Genomic DNA, 21,070 nt, shown 5'->3' with positions numbered 1-21,070 from the left:
TAAAAAAAACTGCAATGTCATATGTACGTATGCAAAGGTTAGAATTTGTGTTATAACTTCATGATACATATTTTGTCACTTCCAATCCCCTCCTCCCATCCCATTTGCAGACATCTACAGCAGGGGTGAAATTCAGCAAGTTCTGACAGGTTTTGGAGAACCGGTAGCGGAAATTTTGAATAGTTCGCAGAACCGGCAAATACCACCTCTGGCTGGCCCCAGAGTCGGGTGGGAATTGAGATTTTGCAGTATCCTTCCCCGCCACGCCCACCAAGCCATGCCATGCCCACAGAACCGGTAGTAAAAAAAATGTGAATTTGATCTACAGCCAAATCTTGTCCTATAGTATAAAGGAGTACCCACAATTTGGGTGTGTGTATGTGTGTAATTTTGAATGAAGAGGGATTGTATATGACTGAAAACTGAATTTTCTTTTCTTTCCGGGTAAGGAATATGCACAATTCTATTCATGGGGGGAAAAGAGATACCGTTTGGGTTCTCAGTTCACTCAAAGGTCACACCAAAAACGTTGTTTCAGCACTGCTTTTTCAACAGTTTTATTGCCTTGGCATCTTTTTTTGTAAAATATAAATACAAAGGCAGAAGAATTTACGTACAAAGTTCAAACACAAATCTCAAACATAAACACACAATTCAGAAAAAAGATTTAGCTTCTGTACAGTTTTAAACAACTTCAACATAGGTTAGTTTTCAGTATTTTACAGAAAAATAGTTCAAAGTTTTCTTTTAAATAAAGAGCATCAAATGTTTAAACACACACATATAAAATATGTGTGTGTATCTATACATATATATATATATATATAAACAATCCAGTTTGCCAGGTGAAAACTAAATTTCACGTCTTTAAATTAAGATATAAAAGTTCACACAATTAGTAGATGTGCATGTGTATGGTTTTAAATTATATTACAGTCTACTGAATTGTATTCAATAGTGTGTACCTGGTCAAAGTAGGATTTTTTGTAAACAAAAACAAAAATATAATGAAGTGCCTTCCCCAATAAACTTTCCCAAGTTAACAATATTGATCACATCACCTATAATAGGCATCTTTATGCCTATTTGTTTGAAGCAAAGCCATTTTTTTAAAAGTTCCATGTAAAAACAAATCTATACCAAAATTTGTCTGCACTTAAAAGGAACGTGCATACACCTTTTACCAATTTTATAATTTGTAGAAACAGAGTGGTCTCTTTAAAAAAAAAACTTCCAAAAATCCACCCATCTGATAAATTTGTGTGTGTTTGTGTGTATATATGTGTATTAGAGGAAAGCTCTTTTATTTAACAGTATCCTTTTCTTTATAGAAATAACTGCAGTAACACATATACATAAAGAAATATCTTACACAGAACTGTACATTAAGAAGCTGGGAGATTCACCAATAAATATCAATTTCTTCATCTGGGTGCAACCATTCAAGTGAGGCTCCAAGCAAAGATTGTAATTCATTAGTAAATTCTACCAAGTCCAACAGTTCCTTGCCTTCTGGGTTGAAAGCTTCAAGATCCTTTTGGCAAGCAAACAGCTGACTCAAAGATACCTGTTTGAAAAATTCTGCTTCTGTAACACTGATAACTTCCAAACTTGGGAAACTGCAGCGAAATATCCTAGGTGACATTTTCAGCCTCTTGGCTACATCAGAGAGCAAAAACCAGTTCCGTGGTCTAGAGACAAAAGTAAAATATTGACAAGATGCTGAAAGGTTTCAATCAACATGGTTCAGCTAGTAATAATTTTAAATACATTATATTTAAGTAAAAGAAAAAATAGGTTAGTCTCTGTACTCTTCCATCCTCTTCCTATTCCCTCCTCCAGTAAACTCAGGGATGAAATCTAGCTTTAAACAAGCAAACATCTGTTCACACAATGCGACAGTATTTTTTCATAAGCTTCACCAAGATTCATAAGCTTCACCAAGCCATAAGTTTTTCCCTGTGAATATGTCTGCAATATCAGCATATATTCACATACGTAGATTTACTGAATATGAACAATTCTTATTTTAAAGAATCCAATCTATGGGGAGTTTTTATGAACAAAACACATAGGATATGAAACCTATTTCTTACATAATAAATAACAAAAGATTCACTGCATTCAGTGAGACAAAAATAATATCTTGAACATGTCAATAATAACTCAGATATTTGTACATTAACATACACTGGGGAAACAATTTATCTTCCCCTCCAATATAAAAAATAATGGTGCTTACCCTTGAGAAAGAGACACTTGGATGTTATAACATACCAAGAGAGGCACATCTGAGAATTCAAACTCAAAGATATCACTAAATCCATCTTCATCTTCATCATTTGGGCCAGGTGGATTAGATAGAATATCAAATCCTGATTCACCTTTTGGCTCTATTTAAATAAACAAAAAAATAATTGAAGATCCTTTGTCAAATAGTGGCTTTTTTCCCTTCCCTTCCCTTTTTTAAAAATTTGATCTCCCTTCTGTGAATTCTGTCCCCTCCCCATACATATACATGCACACATTTGAAATAATGGAACCCTGCCCACCCCCACCCCGCCCCAAAACATGTCTTCTTACCACACACAGAGCTGCCATAGAAGTCCCAGGACAAGCCAGGGTCATCAACATCATGACCTTGAAGATCAGTTAAATATTCTAGAGAGATACAACAATATAACATTGAAAGAGTTGGGAAGTTTTGCAATTTATCATAACATGACAAAATATAACCCATAGAGGTTTTATGCTTTCTGAAAGCATACAGTATTAACATAAATTATCAATCAGAATACAGCAGAACTCTTAAGTAGTATCAGGTATCTCATTTCTTTTAAAATATAATTATTATACTTTCATTTACTTTTCAACAACCTCCAAATCCTACTTTTATTATTCAGTTTTGTGTGCTTCAAATTGATTGTGGAGATATTGAGCTATAAAAGTTAGGCTACAATTGTTACAGATACATTTGTTTCACACGATCAGGCCAAGATCTTCACATTTTCATCACTAGACTATTTTTTGATTCCTTGAATTTTGAAAGCACAATTGGCAATGCAAACCTGAACTTAGTTGATGAAGAATGGGAGTATACGAGGATACACATGAGTTATAAGGTAAACACTCAAGAGTTGTTTGACAGTGAGATGGCAGGCAGGCAGGCAAAATGTCACCTGGAGCTAAGGTGCCCTGTAGCATACCATTTTGATCCATGGTACCTCAGATAAGCTAACTTATAGAATGTATCCAAAATCTAGGACCCAGGACTCACATGGAAACATTTTTATAGCATAAAAATTATCATAAAACAGTTTCTTCCATAATATGTCATAAAACATTTTCTGTTTTAACTATGAGAACTCCTCCAGCTCAAGTATGTACACCACTAATGCTATTCTTACTTTTTTTAGTATTTGTTGCTTTGTTCATTTTAATTGTTAATTGCATTAATACTCAAATAAGACTATTTTGTTTGGGAAAAAACAGCTTTAGTATCTCCAATTGCAAAATAGATAAATGGAAATGTATGAAAAAAGAGGAAAGCAGTATACTAATTGAAGAAATGACTGTCCCTGACTGTACATTTCATACTGGTTATTCATATGTCTCTCAAAATTTGAATGACATCATAATATTGACCACTATGGATGGCCGCAGATGAAGAGATCTGTAAGCTATCTTCAAGACTAAAGTACTAACATTTTAACTCACAATATTAATACTGTGTAAAAATACATAATATTTAAATACTGTATTAAATACTGTGTATTTCTATTGTAAGTTAAGCAACAAAGTATCAGAAACCCACAATCCTTACTTTTACTGTTATCTGAAAAGTAATTTATGTTTTGTAGAATATCACATTGCAAATGGACAACCATTGGCACAATCAAAAGGATACACACCTGTTAGAAAAGTCTCCATTAGTTCACTGTGTGTCATTTTCACAATTGTTCTACCTGAGTATGTAGCAAGCGTAGGGTCAGCGCCATAAGAAAGGAGCAATCGGACTATTTCTAGGTGATCATTTTCCACTGCATCATGGATAGGCCTTAGAAAGGGAAGAAAGAAACTTTTGTTTTAAATCCATGCAACATAATAAGTTATGTTCTGTCTCCATTTAAAGCAAGACGTATGAGAACATGATGAGGAAGAGGACTACTACACAAAGTGCTTTTCTCACATTTTAGAAGATATTATTAATATCAGGAACTGAAACTAATATACATATACTCTATTAAATAGCAAGCTCCTTGAGAAAGTTATGTTTAAATAGACATCACTTTGAACAAAAAATCAAATCTCATAGTATTGGCATATGTGTAAACAATATATTGAGCATTCACATCATAGTTTTGCTTTGTAAAATTTAAGTCCTCAAAAATCCAAACAAATAGCTGCCTTGATATTTTTCTATTTTATACAAACTTAGTTTTATTCAAAATGTGCAATAACTATTAACAACCTCTGGCTTATGAATCAAGAAAAAAGTAAAAACTATATAGGTGAAATTAACAATTATTGGTTGAAACCCTTAGAAATAAAATAAATAAAAAATTATGCTATGTTTTGCTGAATAATTTCTTAAAATATGTCTGAATGACTAAAGACATCACACATGTTTAGGGTTGTGGATAAAAAGGAGATCTTCACTCAATGGATTTATAGAGGATAATGAAGCTTAAAGCAACTATTTTTTGTTAGAATTATTTTAATTTGCTTTTTCTGAATCAGAATTCTGAGATTAGAGTCAAAAGGCATAATAATTCCAAATCCTAATATTGTTAGAAATCTCTACAAAATAGAATGTGCACACAGGGCTTAACTAAGACCTGGTATTAACTAAAGCCAAAAATAAAATGTTTCAATTTTATGTATGAAATCCACTTGGACTAGCAACTACCGTATTTATTCGAGTATAACGCACAAAATTTTCTACCAAAAAAAGAAATCAAAGTTTGGGTGCACGTTATAAACGAGGGCTGGGGTGGGGTGGCAGTGGCGGCCGGTCCATTGAGGGCGCAGGCGAATTGTAAATTCGCACTGTGCCTTTTCCGGGCTGCAGCTGCTCACTGTACGCGAGGGCGAAGAAAACAAAACATTCCCTCATTGCTTACAGTGGGAGGCCCGAACTGGGGGTGCGAATTCTTATTATCCGCTGTATGGTCGCCGCTTCATTTCCTCGCCTCGCTCACACGTTACGGCATCAGCAATAAAATGGATGGCATTTATTTATTTCGGTATTGTGTTTATACCAGTTTATGTTGTCAATAAATGATTTTTATCATGGCTGCACGTGTTCATCAACGTTTTTTTGTCAATTACAATGCTTGGTGTGAAACAAAATTTTATACCGATTTTTAATTGAAAATTAGGGGTGCGCGTTATACACGTGTGCGTGTTATACTCGAAATAAATAAATCTTTATTCAGCACTGATGCCTACAGGTTGTCCTCACTTAAACACAGTATTTGGGACCAAAATTTCCATTGTTAAATAATAAGATTGCAAAGCATAATATCACAAGACAGTGGTGGGTTTCAAATTTGTTTAGAACCTATTCTGTAGGTGTGGTCTATTTTGTATCTGTGGCTTGGCGGTCATGTGACCGGGTAGGAGTGGCCAACTTGTAAAATGTGGTGAAACTCATTTAACAACGCTCTTGCTTAGCAACCAAAATTTTGGGTGCAATTGTGATCATAAGTTCCCTTTCTTTTTCTTTCTTTCCTTTCTTTATTGTGTGTCTCTCTCCCTCTTTCTTTCTTTCTTTTTTTCTTTCTTTCCTTCCTTCCTTTCTCTTCCTTTCTTTCTTTCTTCCTTCTTTCTTTCTTGTGTCTCTCTCCCTCACTTTCTTCCTTCCTTCTTTCTTGTGTCTCTCTCTCCAACTTTCTTTTTCCTTCTATCTTTCTCTATCTTTGTCTCTCTCTTTTCTCTCTCTCTCCCCTCCTTCCTTCCGTTCTTTCTCTCTTACCCTTTCTCTTTCTTTCTTTCTCTCTCTCTCTCTTGCCCACCCTCCCCCACACACACACCTTCCAGTTGGTGAAAATTTGTTTTGCCAGCAGGGAAGCTGGAAAAGAAGCCTCGTTTTCCCTCTGAAGGCCCCTGAAGGCTCCGGAGGGCAAAAACTGGCCCCACAAGCAAACCGGAAGTACATTCCCAAACTTCCGGTTTGCTCATAGGGCTGGTTTTTCGCACTCCAGATGTTTCAGAGAAGCTCCTGAAGCCTCCAACGGGCCTCCGGGGAGGCAGGGGGGGCTGTTTTCACCCTCCCCAGGCTCCTATAAAGCCCCTGGAGCATAAAAGCCTGCCAAAAATGGGGGGGAGTGCTGGTCATATGTGCATGAGCACAGGGGTCGTGCACATTGCATTATGGGTATGGCACCCCTGGCCACCACCCCCTGCGCTCCCCCCGCTTTTGGCATGCGAGCCAAAAAAGGTTCACCATCACTGCACTAGGAAGTTAAAACCATTACATCACTCTGTCTCTGATGCCTCTCAGAAGAAGTTGGTTTGTTTTTTTACTGAAAATCTATTGGACAGTTTGTCTGAGGTCCTTGTTTCTACTGGAATAAGCATTTTATGGGACCCTTGGATTGGATAGTCCTTCAATCTCAGAAGGTTTAGTGACATTAAATGGCAGAGGAGATACCTAGAATGTCTTTGAAGGAAAACATACAGTGAATTTGATCCAACATAATTAAGAGTCCATTTCAGGGATTACATTGTGGCAATAAGAGCAGCAAAATGTAAATATTTTTCAATTCTTACCAATCTTATCTACAGATTGCCAACCAATACCCATTTTAAAGTGACCTCCTTCCTGCTGGGGAAGGATGGGCCACAGCAATACATAAAATGCCATTGTGAAGAATATTCTAGGCATCTGACAAATAAATTCACTCATATCTTTTTAAACTGGACCCTTGACTAGACAGGTCCAATCAAATCACTGAGGCACAGTCTTGTTCAGCTATATGGGAAGACTATATGGGTCCTTGGAACTATAAACCTTGCACTGGTTACCAATGGACTTCTGGCCTGGGTGGAAGATAAAGAGTCTGTTGTTTACAAATCCTTACATGGTAATACAAGAGGTAGTTATTTAATGGACCATCTTTCTCCATTGTTTCTGCCTGTCCCGAAGATCAAATACAATCAGCAAACTCTGGATCCCATTAAATAATGTCATCTAATGGGACCCAGAAAGTGTGCCATCTCTGTTGCAGTGCTTATCCTCTGGAACACTAGTCTCCAGAGATTTAAATGGCCCAGCCTGGTTTCCTTTAAGAATACTTTAAATATGACTTTTCCCCCAAATTGTCTACAAGTGGGACATAGATTCTTTACAAGTTGGGTTTTATTGGTTGATTGTATGTGTTTTGTTCTACTGGAATAATAAATATTTCTGCCTGTTGTTTTATACCTTTTGGTATTAATTCTATAAGCTGCCTGGTCCCTTAGAATTGGGTCGTCTTGGAAATCTTGTAAACAAATTTAATATTGTTATCAATGTTGAAAGGAATACAGGAAAAACAAGGCATTTAGCCATTCTAGTTATGCACCTTCCAATAAAAGAATCAGAACAAATCTGTACAACTCCAGCTGTATATGCCCAAATACCCATATTTAAACAAAAACATACATTTCCCTGGTTTAGTTATGAATACATCAATACTACAAGATACATACCCCAGCTCTACCTAAACAAGAAAAAACGGTGAAAGACCCTGCTATGTTCATTTTCCTCCTTCCAGGGGAAGACTTTGTGAGAGCTATCCTTAAGATTATGGAACCTGAGAGTCAGTTTTAATCTCTTCTCGGCTCCCTGCCTGCAGAAATCACATCACTCTTCTGGCTGTCTCTTCTAGGCAGCACTTTTATTCATCCTAAAGTCTACAAAACTGCATTCTCTCTCAGCTGCTGTGAGCATCCCGTTTATTCTATAGTACTCATTGCCCAATCTCTTTTGCAAACACTATACTAAACTCAAGAGGTCAAGGAAAGACATGGTGCATACTCAGACGCTTTCCAATTTACTGTTGTCTTCATAAACTGTGCAAATGTCATTTAAACCAGGTATCCAGTATTGTGTCCTTGTCTTAAAGTTCTATTTTTCAATGAATAAGCTAGTTAACAGATAAGATAGTTTAAATGACTCAAGTGATTTTTTTTCTTGCAATATATTAGATGAAACCCAATCACAGAAATCCATGCCAGCTAATAATTTCTGCCACAAACATTAGCTATTTAGGATATTGTCATGAAACAGAATACAGCAGAGTAAAACTCTAAAAGTAGTTTTCAGCATACTCCAACATTCAACCAAAAAAACAGCAGAATACAGAGGTCACATAACAAAAAGTGGGTAGAAAAAAATAATGAGGCAGAAAAGTATGATTCTAGCTTCCCATTTCAGTTAGGTTACCAGAAACACATGATAACTAGGATCCTATAATGTGAGCACAAGAAAACAGAGAAAAGTATTTCTACTAGCAATTTAATTAATAAAGTATGCTAAGTGGATCCCTAATACTGTTTTGATTATAGATGACAAATAATCCATAAGATTATCTGAAATACTCAATAATTCCTTCTTTGTCTTACCATCTAGAATTGCCTTTCTCAATTTATAGAAACAGAAGCATATCATTAAGGCAAGGGATGTCTAGTGCACACTGTTAATTATTTTTACTTAAGTATCATATCTGGATTACAAATTACAAGTCTGAACAATTGTTTGAGGTTTTTAATAGTAAGAGCAGTCTACAATCAGGAAGATTTCCGGAAGATTTTCAGATAGATTATTGATAGGCATTTGTTAAAGATACACTAGCTCTGGATTCCCTTCCTCAATCAAGTAATGGGTAAGAGATTGACAAATTCTGTACCAGAAATATAATTCTATACCTTTAATCAAAGATACAATAGAGGCAGAAAAAATTCCTGCAGAAACTAAGCAGAAAAAAATTCAAACACTGCTTTGCCCTCTGCTACTGCTTACTCCTTGTTTAGAAGGAGCTGAATGTTTTCATATTATGAAAGTTTAGTCTGTAAAATGAAACAGTGTGTATCAAAATATAAATTTGTACAATACTTATTTTTATGTGGAAATTGTAGAGGTAGAGAAAATGTAGAAAAGGAAAACAAAAATAAGCAGTTTGCCAAAGCAAATTCCCTTCTTTGAAAGTTTGGGTTTATTAGCTTAGAAAAAAGCAATTAAAAAAGGACTTCATAGAGGTGTATATAAAATTATATGCAGTAAAATTTATACGGATAATTTTTTCTTTGTTTCTTTGAATACTAGAACCCAGTGCCATTCAATGAAGAGGAAAATAAGGAAATACTGAAGCACTACTTCATTAAGCTGATACTTGAAATGTAGAATTTATTGCTCAAAATTAAATGATGACTTGTTACTTGGATGGCTTTTGAAGATGATCAGATAAATTCATGGAGAATATGGGTGGGACTTGCTACAGATTTTACGACTATATATATATATACACCTTCAGTGACACTACTTGCTGGAGATCACAAGTCTGAGGTGCTATTCTGATTGTGTCCATGTCCTCAAGTTATCTCCTTGGTTCCTGTTTGGTTATATGGTGCTGGAGAGGATGTAAATATGGATGTACACAATAGGAACATGTTTTCCTATCAAACCTACTAGCATACCTCTCATGAAAATTAATTAATTATATGAAATACAAACATTAGTATGTGTGGACTTTCCTATGAATATAGTCAGTTAAACATGTTTAAAGCATGCTTAACACCATCATTGTATGTATGCCATGTATAGCTTCTCCCCCCCCCCCTCAAAAAGGCAATAAATTTGTAAAAGACTTAAGGTTACAAAAAAAGAAAGGTGGACACTGAGAGATCAGGTGAGAATGCTAAAATGTTTTAGAAACAGTAGTTAAACCGGGAGTTGTTGAAGTTATTACCAAAATTATTTTTGTGGTATTAAATGCATTTAATATTAACTTTGTCAAAACAGAGTTCAGACACATTGCCTTCCATCAATCATGATAACTCTATTTCAGCTAATTTGTTATTGCAGACTATTTCCAGGATCTTAATCTGTATCTTCTACCGTGGCAACATCTATGGAGTCTGTGTTCGATCTATACTGTGTCCAAGCTTTGTTTTGTTTTGTTTGTTACATTTCTATGCTGCCCATCTCACTGATATAGTGATTCTGGGCAGCTTACAATATAAATAAAAAATTCAAAAGTGCTTTGAAAAGTTAAAATTGGAAAAATTGAACATCTTGAATTGGACCCAGAAACAAACTGGTAGCCAGTGTAGTTCACATAACAGTGATATCATATGAGCCACCTGAGGGGCCTCCATAACTGTCCACACTGATATATTTTGTCCCAGTTAATACATCCAAATACACTTTAAGGGTAGCTTTGAATTTGAAAAATGTCTGTACATCTGGGCGAATATGTGGTGTATAAATAATATTATGGATTTGACTAGTCTAGATTGGGGGGAAAGATAGCACAACAATCAGTGAAAAATAGCAGAATCATACAGAAAGGGTACAATCTGTTTTTAATCCACTGTCTGCTCACTGTACATTACGAAGGGCAGATGAAGGTAAACTACAACAGAATCTGCCACTTATTACAGGATGAACTTCAGTGTCTGACCGTACAAATCATCACCATAGATTTAACAGTAACATACTTAGTAAAATAAATTCATGATAGGAATTTTGCACATTACGAATTCAAGGAATAAAAAAAAAGTTCAATGAATGAAGAAAATTTACTTTTTGAACCATGATTTTGTGTTTATACCACATGCTACAAAACTTTCTATGGCTTATTTAGTAAAGTGTTTTTATAAAGATCTGACTGTTTGGTTTAAACAGATCTCACAATGTGGAAGTATGTGTACCTTTTCTAATTATCTTCTTTCTTTACTTAGCTAATGGAAGGAACAAATATTCAAAATCTCTCTACAGAATCAATGAGGTGACAAAGTCTGCTCAGAAGTTTTTTAAAAGGTTTTTTTGGTTTTTTCCTGAAATCTTTGCAAGTTCTATTTATTCAAATGCCAATGGCATTCAGACATGCTAATTTAAAACTACCAGATAAGGTGATAAGTGATAAAACATTCAAACAGAAGAACTCAAAGAATATACCCATCATCATTACAGAACTTTTAAAAAATAAACACAACTAAACTGCTTTAGAAAAGATGAACTTTGCATAACAAAATATGAAGTTTAGTGAATAGTAATGTAAAAGGAATGATCTAAAAAAAATTAAATTGTGAGAAAGCATGCTTACTTCCTGTTTCTTATGATTAGTAAAAACTTGAATTTTACTGTTGTCTAAACTTGATATTTTTTTAGTATTTAAGGGAGTAATAAGAGCTAGTATGATGCAGTGGTTAAGGCCTCAGGCTAGAAACCTGGAGATAGTGAATTCTAGTCCCACCTTAGCTGTCTGACCTTGTGCCAATCATTCTCTCTCGCAACCATAAGAAGCATGCAATGGCAAACCACTTCTGAATCTAGTCATGAAAAACTGCAGGAGCTTGTCCAGGCAGTTACTAAGAGTCAACACAGAAGAACAATGACAACCACCACCACCACCACCACCACCAAAGGATTCTTTGCTTTTGATGATATAGACTTGCAGCCAAAAAGTACCAAGTAGTGACACCATGTTATCATATCAACTTTTGAATAGTATACAAGGACCAAAGCAACTACTGTATACAGTATAAATCTTTTGGGAGAAATATACCATTTCTCTAAACAAGATTACAATTTAGGTGTAACAGTAATCCCACTATATATTAATGCAATACTGAAGATTTAGATTTAGCTTAACTAGAATTGCTAACCTAGTTCCATCCTGAGCACTGCAGTTGACGTCTGCTCCATATTCTAGGAGATGTCGCACAATGCTCAGCCAACCTCTAGCACAGGCCTCGTGTAGGGCACAATAACCAGCATTGTCACGATGATTTGCATCACAAACTTTGTTTTCCAAACAATATAGAACCACTTCCTGAAAAAGAAGAAAACAGCAAATTGTTTGTTGTGGTGAAAATATGCAAATCATTTACTTTTAACATTCTGGGAATACTTCTCTGATTGGACTATTAGCAAGTTACAAAGGAAAGAAGGAATCTATTACACAGTTCTCATCTCAGTTAAAGTCAAATGGTTGAAAAAGAAAGCCAGGGATTAGCCCAGAAGGAAGATTGACTGAGATATCTCAAACAAAACTGGTGTTCAAGATATTTAACAATTTCAAAAGAGTTACCATACAAATAAGTGTAGAAGGATAGTGGAGTAAATTAATTTACAAGGAAAAATTGTTTTTCACTTTAACAGAGCAAACAATGTGGATGCAGGTTTTAGACAGACAGACAGACAGACATAGATAGATATAGATATATAGTGGAAATTTTCTTTGGGGCAGAAATCTCTTCAGATTTTTAAGAGTATATTTAGTTTTACTTCTATTTATGCAAATCTCTTCCATTGCATCATATGTTAATTAATGACATGCAAAATTTTCTGTATTTCAGTTTTGTGCCACGTATCAAAAGTAACAAGACAGGGAACCATCATTTTTGGATTTTTCCCCCTTGCTTCTACTGTATTCCCAGGACTAAAGAAACACCAAGATGCATCACCATTCCTCTGTGCCTGCTAGAACCAAATGGAAATCCACTGTGAAATAACATGTAAACCACTCCATCTATTGGAATTTTTTTTTGTTATTTTTTACTTTTGTGGCAAGCCTTTCTTCATTGTGAGCCTTAGCTTTCCTTACTTCATCTTTACAGGCTTGGGCTATTTGCTGATATTCTGCCTTAGTTATGTCTCCCTCTTTCCACTTTTTATACTTAACTTTTTTGTGTTTCAATTTGTCAGAGAGTTCTTTATGTAGCCATGCTGGTTTATTTTGGGAGCTGTTATTTTTCTTCTTCATTAGTATTGTGGTATAAGTCTTAGAACTAGTTGGCATTAATCAATAAACAATATATTTTCCTATATTAATAAATAAATGTAATAATAAATAAGTATGTGTAAAAGAGAAATTTGTCAGATTTGTCCTTGTTTAAAATCATTCATTTAATCTGCACAATAGTTCCTGAAAGACAGCACCCATTCTGCATATAGCTTCTCACCATTGAACTAATTAAGTTCCCAGTGGATTTTATCCAACATCATTCACCACAAAACATAACAATATAGAATTTTATGATTAATTAATTAACTGGTTGCCAGTTGTTTTCCGGGTGCGATTCAAGGTATTAATTATGACCTTTAAAGCGCTCCATGGCTTAGGCCCAGGGTACCTGCGAGACGACCTACTGCCACCAGTAGCCTCCCACCGTCCAGTACAATCCCACAGAGTTGGCCTTCTCAGGGTGCCGTCGGCCAGACAGTGTTGGCTGGTGACCCCCAGGGGGAGAGCCTTCTCTATGGGAGCGCCTTCCCTCTGGAATGAGCTGCCCCCGGAGCTTCGCATAATCCCTGACCTCCGGTCCTTCCGACGCGCCCTAAAAAGTTGGCTTTTCCAGCAAGCCGGCCTGGCCTGTTAATTTTATCTCATTTTTTAAATGTATTGTCCTAAAAATTGGGTTTGTTTTTTGGATATGTATTTAATTTCTTTTTAACTTTCGGGATGTGTGTTTTTTAATGTTGTACGCCGCCCTGAGTCCTTTGGGAGAAGGGCGGCATATAAATCCAATAAAACAAACAAACAAACAAACACATACACTATTTAATTATGATTTATTTAATTCATAGAGATTTCAACCTTGTCTGCTGAATTTATAAAATGTGATTGATAGCACATGACTAGTCTGAATATGAAAATAGGAGCCCGGAACAAAACGTTAAAAGCTTGCTTAGAAATTATAATTATTATACCTTTCTGACCTATTTATATTTTCATCAGAATTTTCACAATCCAAAAGCTATAAAATACTTATCATATAGAGTATATGCCTGTGTCAAATCAGTAAGTAACAAATTATTATTTCCTAATATATGTTTTTGCGTTAATAAACACTCATTCTGATAGTGGCCCTAGAGAGGTGATTTTAGAATGAGCTAAATGGAGCACAACAAATGTAGTATTTAGCATTTAATAAATCAGGTTTATGTTTTTAAAAATATGCATTCGTTCTTCATTTTCAAAACATACGTAATACAAACAAAAATGTATTTAAAATAGTGATTCAGATAAGAAAGTGAAAAAAGATCAACAGACACACAAGCAGTTCCACTTAATAGTCTCCACTGATATTTTAACTAGACCGTTTCCATGTCCATATTCCTAAATATGGCTCTGCACAGTATTCTGTGTACATCCTCAGTTCAAGCCAGCAAAGAAAATTACTAAAAGAATAAACATGACTAAAGTCTCTTTACAATATAACAGCCAGACTTGTCACAGTGATTTACATCACAGACCTTGTCTTTCACACAATACAGAATCACTTCCTGGAGAAAGATGGAAAGGGTGGGGCGGAAAAAAAAACCTGTTTGTTACTATGGAGACATCTTTAAAATCAGAGTTTTTTCACTTAAAATGGGGGGAATTTTTCACTCTGGAAATTCTCATTTAAAATGAGGCAATGGTAGGAAAGAAAAGTTTTAAAAGGGAGGTTCCTAAAACAGTATCCAGAAAGGTAAGACACCTATAGGAAAATACAAAGCCTTTGCTGCCAGTGTTTTCTAGTGGTGCACAAACTCTGCAGACCAAAAATTACAACATATTCCAGAAGGTAAGTCCAAATCTTGGGGAAGATCACAAAAGACGTCTCCAATTTTGTTTCTACAAGCCTATCCACTACCTTTACCTATATATTTACAATTCACTCTCTCATGTATTGTCTGTCCAGCAGGGAATGCTGAAAAAACACATTTACAGGAATGTTTCTTTAATTAAAAAGGCTCAACTTATTATAATATACAATTTTTCAAAGTCCCTTAACTTATTCCTTGTCAAATTATACTTAAGAGATGAAGAAAATGAGTTTGTCAGCGATCTGAAAAATTAGTTGTATTCTTTCTGGCTGATTCATTATCAAGAGTTTTATTATTAAGTATTTGCCATGTAATGTTGTGAAAGGCCACTCAAAAGGCTGCATCTGCAAACTAATATGATATGAAGTTCAACTCCAGGTTTAACAGCAGCTCAGTTTACACAGAAAGAAGCATGTATGTTTTCTATAGTGTATCCAGTGGTCTCTTTTCTGCAGAACAGATCTCTAGTCATGGAAAGATAAACATTGACACTAAGCAACTGTCAAGTTACCTCAATATCTTTGGGTTTTTTAAAAAAAATATTGACCTTTATTGCCACAAACTTGTTGGTTGTTGATATGGATAGAGGAAGAGAAGAAGTGCAAATTGAGACAGATATAGCAGAACTAAATGTATTATCACCTAGCCACCACCTTCAAATGCCTCTTCCTCTTCCTTCAAACTGTGCATTCAAGTACATCTGCTTCAAAGGGAATTTTAATTTGGTATTTGTCACTGTTTATTCACTAAGGACCTTCGGCACTGTCCTTTATTTTCACTTAAACCTCACAATATATTTTGAATTAAGACACCTAGATCTTAGGAAATCAGGCAAGATTTTCACTTGCAGCAATTTTGTACTGTAGTAATCAACAGAAGTTCAAATAGTTATTCATTTAAAATGGCATCATATGCATGAATAAGGAGATATTAAATTCTTATTGTTCCATTACAGTGTTAAAAGGAAACACAAGTTCAGAATTAGTTTCTCTAATAGCTGGCATCTCACTGTTCTATTAGACCAGGAAGACCTATAACAATTAGTCCTGTTCAATTGTGTCCTTCCCTCTGTAGCAATCACATCCTAAGTCTTCAATCAAATATCTATACCTCTGAGTGCAAGGGGAATATAAATTTAAACCCATACCCATCTTTGCCACCCTTGGCAAAAAAAAAAAAACCCGAGGGTTCAAAAACAAGTACCAAAGCATGCTTGAGAAAATGGATTTTGCAATGTCCCTTTATTAACATCACATTAATAAATAGTGGATACAAAAATAAACAAACAATTAAAGACTAAGTCCTCCCTCTGCCTTTTTTGCCTTCTCATGATATCTCATACATTCTTGCAAGCAAAAGCACTGTCACTTTTGAGAGTCCATGAGGGATTTCTTTGTGAAAGGGACTCTCCCTAGGTCTACACTGCTAACTTATTTTCTTTTTCCCGGTTGCCCAGTTTACTCCATTCCTTTCCCATTTCTCACTCTTTAACCCTTATCTCAAGTAGGGAGAAAAGAATTTCCTCCTTTTTTTGTTGGCAGCTAGGCACAGTTAGACAAATTACCAGCTGAGGATACAAGTGAGGAATTATATTCAAAAACCAAAACTGGCATCACACTCCCAATATTGAAATTTCATTTTTTTTCCCTGTCCACCCTATTTTTAGTGAGTTTTTAGATTACCTCCTAAGCAATAGGATCCCAGACTGATACTCTTGTCTGGACCTAAAAGCATTTGCAATACTATATACTTGTTGGCTGGTCTATCACTTTGATGTAAACAACCAGAGTTGGTTTTCCATGGCTAACCTCAATGCTAATAGAACAAAAAAGATGAAGGATGGCATTCTTAACCAACTTTCAATTCCAAGTCTTTTTCCACAGTTCCTGAAATTGCCCTTCATCCGTTTAGTAACCAGTCAATTAGGTAAATCACTGAGTCTTCTTGTATTGCTTAGCAGTCCTGTTTGATTTAACATAGACAAATTTATAAAATTTAAATATTCTGGATATATTGCCCTATTAGGATAAAGTTAAACCATTACCAAGATTTCAGTCTGTGCCAGTATGTGTTTAAATGCAACAGGGGTTTATATTTCTCTCCCTCCTTTTCAGATTTCCCCTTTTCTCTTTTTGATAAAATTAAGCATATAATAACATTTAATTATAGCAAAGAAAAATGATTAAGTTGCTACTCAACCCAATACATCTAAAGCCAGAAACATATTTTTCATGTGACTTCTGCATTGGTAAGGTGTCAGACCACATTGCCACACAGGAAGCTGTATATTTTGTGTGTCACAAAATATTTGGATCTAGGTTTGCTACCTTACCTAGCCTCTCAATGTAGGCTTTCATAACAAACCTCCTCAGAGCAAGAGAAAGTCATTTTTTTACAATTAAAATCCTAGGTATGAAATAATGATGAAAGTATGATGAAGCTGTATATAACCTCTTTTCTGTTCTTTGCCATTTTTGGCTGCCTCAGAGTTTCAATTAAAACATTAAATAAGTTATATCAGGACTTTGTTCAACTTGACATTTATCATTTTCACAAAACATGACCAATGCCTTAAAATGTAGAAAATTTACACACAGGGAGACAAACACACTTCAGATATCTTATTTTCACATTATGAGTGGAATCCATAGTCCATTGCAATGTGTATCTCCTACGACTAACTGGCTCCAAGGACTCTAGATTTGTCAAAAGTGTGAAATGACTCCCAAAATGTATTTACCATATTTTTCGGAGTATAAGATGCACCTTTTTCCCTAAAAAAAAAAGGTGAAAATGTGGGTGTGTCTTACACACTGAATACAGCATTTTTGGCCTCCTGAAACCCCGCCCCCTTCACTAAAATGGCCGTGCATAGCCTTTAGGAGGCTTCCGTTCCTGGGGGATGGGGAGGGCAGAAATGAGCAAAAAATGGGACATTTTTGCTCGCTTTCCCCACCCCCCACTCCCAGGAGCACTCTATAAGCCTCCTAAAGGCTATGCATGTCCTTTTTTTGACAAAAAACAGGCCTGTTTTCATGGAAAATGGGCTGTTTTTTGCTCGTTTGGGGGGGGCAGCCTGAGGAGCACTCTACAAGCCTCCTAAAGGCTATGCATGGCCTTTCTTTTACGAAAAATGGGGCCATTTTCGCACAAAACGAGCCGTTTTGGGGAGGTCTGCAGAGTGCAAAAACTTTTTTTTTAATTTGCCTCTTCAAAATCTTGGTGTGTCTTATACTCCGGTGCGTCATATACTTCAAAAAATATGGTATATACAATGTACCAATAATCAATGTTTAAAGCAACCTTGAAATGCAGCATACTTAGACTCTCACACTGTGAAAATAAGGCAAATGACTAATCCTTTATAAATGTAGCAAATATATATAGATCTCTTAACTCTATCCTACCCTTTATCTTACTTTATACAAGATTCCAATCTTGCAAAGCACACCATACTCTGAATTCTTATTGGCAATGACAGTACCTAATTTAAGTTGCAGGTTATTAAATTGCATGGGTTTGTATGTTTTTTCTCCTAAACCCACTCACAAAATGCATTAATTGCATGCTTGAATGAAAAACCAAAGCAGAGGGTCTCAAGTTATTTCATCATATTGAGAGGGAATACAGATTCTTAAACATATGAGCAATTAGAATCATATGTGACACCAAACTTCTTCTATAATCTAATTCAAAATAGTGATCTTCAGAAACAATGCTTACCTCATATCCCAATCGTGCTGCCCTTTGCAGAAGTGTTTCTCCAGCATTCTTATTGACAATAAGTCTTCGAGCTTCTGGGGGCATGGGACGACTTGGGGCAATCTCTTGAGGTGTACTTGCAATCTGCAGCTGTGAGGGCTGAAAAAAGGCAATAATGAGGAGTCTTCTGCTGCTGCTGCAGGCAATCATACAGTTTGCACCTAATTGATTTGAGTGGTGAAGAATCTCAATTTGAAGGAGCCTCCAGTTGATTTCAGATTCTCATTAACCTGTCAAAATCTTCACTGAATTCCATACCTCAACCCGTTTATCCTCAATAATTCATTGAAAATCTTTCCTTTTTTAAAAAAATGGTTGTGCCATCTTCTCAATTACATCTTAAAAGTTCTATATCAATGTACAAGATTTCTATGTAATCATGTAATTTGTCCTAGGAGAAAGTTGAATGAACCCCAAATTAAAGCAAAAAGGAGATGTTTAAGAATTTAATCTGGGTGGTTTTATCACTCTGATAGTAATGGCAACTGAGTCATGATAAAAAGATACCTTCTCCTCAATGCTTTCAATATCTGTTATGTCATCTCCAGTCAAGGATGACCTTGTTCTCCTTTCCTGCAGTGCCAAATGTTTTGTTTTACACTGACGTTTCCCTGGCGGCTTCTCACACTCGCTGTGTTTCTGCAACAGGGATGCAGCCTGAAAATCCTCTTCTTCATCCATGCACAGCCCATCTGTCTTCCAAGTTTCTTTAATTTTCTGCTGCTTGGCAGCCAACCTTGAAGTCAAAGTATAGCTTGGCTGAGTTTGCCTTTTGCTGTTTATATTGGTGGAGAGATTCTTCATATGTGAGGACACTGGTAACACAGAGATACCTACATGAAAGGAAAGGCATTGCACACTGTACAGCATGTTGAATGGGAAGATAAATACATATCTAACATTCAATACAAGCCCTTGCATTGTTTAAAAGCACTAATCTTTATATATGTATTACACTACTATTTTTAAACAAATACACATTTTAACTGTAACTGTTAAAACAAATATTATATAGAATGAATTGTTCCAACTTCTAAGCAATGTTTTCTAATCTGCCTTAGATAAAAGACAATAAACAATCCCACAATTTAGACACCTCATCACAGAAATAGTGGCAAATTAATATGATGCCAGTCTACCTTCTCAAGTTACTGCTTTGGATACAAACAGGAGAAGATGCTTCCTTACCTGTAACTTCATGATGCTAAAATGGGAATATATTGCTCTTTTAGGTATAGAACTACTGAACCTTTTCACCTTGGGAGTTTGTTTTTAACAGAGCAATAGCAAGTGTCAAAGGACACTTGCTTTGTTATGAATATGTTAACATGCAGATGATTTCCAAAAGCAGAAATGACACTTCAAAATCCAATTCTCATTCTTGCCTTTGAAAATTATCCCTTTGCATATGAAAATAATTGGAATCCAATTTCTTGCAACATTTCGCAATGGTTTCATGGATCCCTATAGTTAGCCATGTATCTATGTAACATTATTATAAATAAATAGCTATCTTTTCTGACTAAACAATAGAAAGCACCTAACCTTTTTTGAGAACGTCACTGTTTTTGTAAGCATGCCATGTACTTAATCCATCTGCAAGCAATATAGTATCCCATTGATAACTTCTCAAGAAAGAAATCCCACAGTTCTTTCTGTTTTGCAATATTCTGCTATCGATACCTGAAAACCTGGTTGCCTGATACATGAGAAACATGTGACAACAAGCAAATATGTCCCATAGCCATATTTTCAATATAAAACAATTCATTACTGCTACTAATCTCTGAACTAAATGAATGACTAAAGGTTGCTTTTAGAAGTATTCATATGCATATTTCAAAGGCCTGCCACACTTTTAAGATACTGGACATATCTAGAATTTTGAAAGTAGCACAGTGCCATCACACAATGACTACCTCAGACGTGCAAGTTCTGCAAAGAAACATAATGTGGAGAAGAGCTGGGGTCTTAGACCCAAAGGTAAACCATATTCTGATGAATCCAGTGTTGTTCCACCAGAAACTCTCTTTACAAAAATGAAAAACAGGTAAATAAAAAAGGAAACAATTTTTCCAGGAACCCTACTACAACATAATAGTCTAAGCCTCCAAAACACATTGCTTATGACCTACAATTTTCTTCAAATACAACCAATTGTTCTTTTTCACACCTGGAACATAATCTGTGCATTCAAAAAATTCATCTTTCTCAAAATGTTTTTTTACATACAACCTCCCTCCCCCACAAATCATCTACATTCTAACCATAGTTTTGCCTTTTCTTCTAACCCATCCTATGTTTCTTACTTTTTCTATTTGTTCTTCCACTATCCTCTACCCACCATCTCTATTTGAAGCATGATGGAATCCATGTCTTCATTTTTTTTACCCCTCCAAAACCATCATAATGCATTATGTGTCCATGGGACACAGCAAACAGCAGCATTTAGGTAAATCCTTCTCTTTTCAGATAGGTCATGACTTTGGCTGCTAAACAACCAAT

General features: G+C 35.6%; 1 protein-coding gene across 9 annotated transcripts in view; it reads right to left on the bottom strand.

Annotated features, from left to right (window-relative positions):
- Positions 1-544: 544 nt before the first annotated feature.
- The window catches only part of BCOR (BCL6 corepressor), an 85,142-nt gene continuing 64,616 nt past the window's right edge, over positions 545-21,070 (bottom strand). For all 9 annotated transcript variants that reach the window (XM_081950042.1, XM_081950043.1, XM_081950041.1 and 6 more), the window contains 7 exons: positions 19,073-19,398; positions 18,527-18,664; positions 11,875-12,041; positions 3,912-4,057; positions 2,584-2,661; positions 2,243-2,393; positions 545-1,691 (listed from right to left, as the gene is read on the bottom strand). In XM_081950042.1, coding sequence (XP_081806168.1) covers positions 1,403-1,691; positions 2,243-2,393; positions 2,584-2,661; positions 3,912-4,057; positions 11,875-12,041; positions 18,527-18,664; positions 19,073-19,398 — 1,295 coding nt within the window. In that variant the 3' untranslated portion in view covers positions 545-1,402. The remainder of the gene's footprint in view (positions 1,692-2,242; positions 2,394-2,583; positions 2,662-3,911; positions 4,058-11,874; positions 12,042-18,526; positions 18,665-19,072; positions 19,399-21,070) is intronic.

The sequence above is a fragment of the Natrix helvetica genome, assembly GCF_964273705.1.
Source record: "Natrix helvetica genome assembly, chromosome: 4".
NCBI lineage: Eukaryota > Metazoa > Chordata > Lepidosauria > Squamata > Natricidae > Natrix > Natrix helvetica.
The sequence above is the reverse complement of the archived record's forward strand: the minus strand, read 5'-3'. Positions and strand labels throughout refer to the sequence as shown.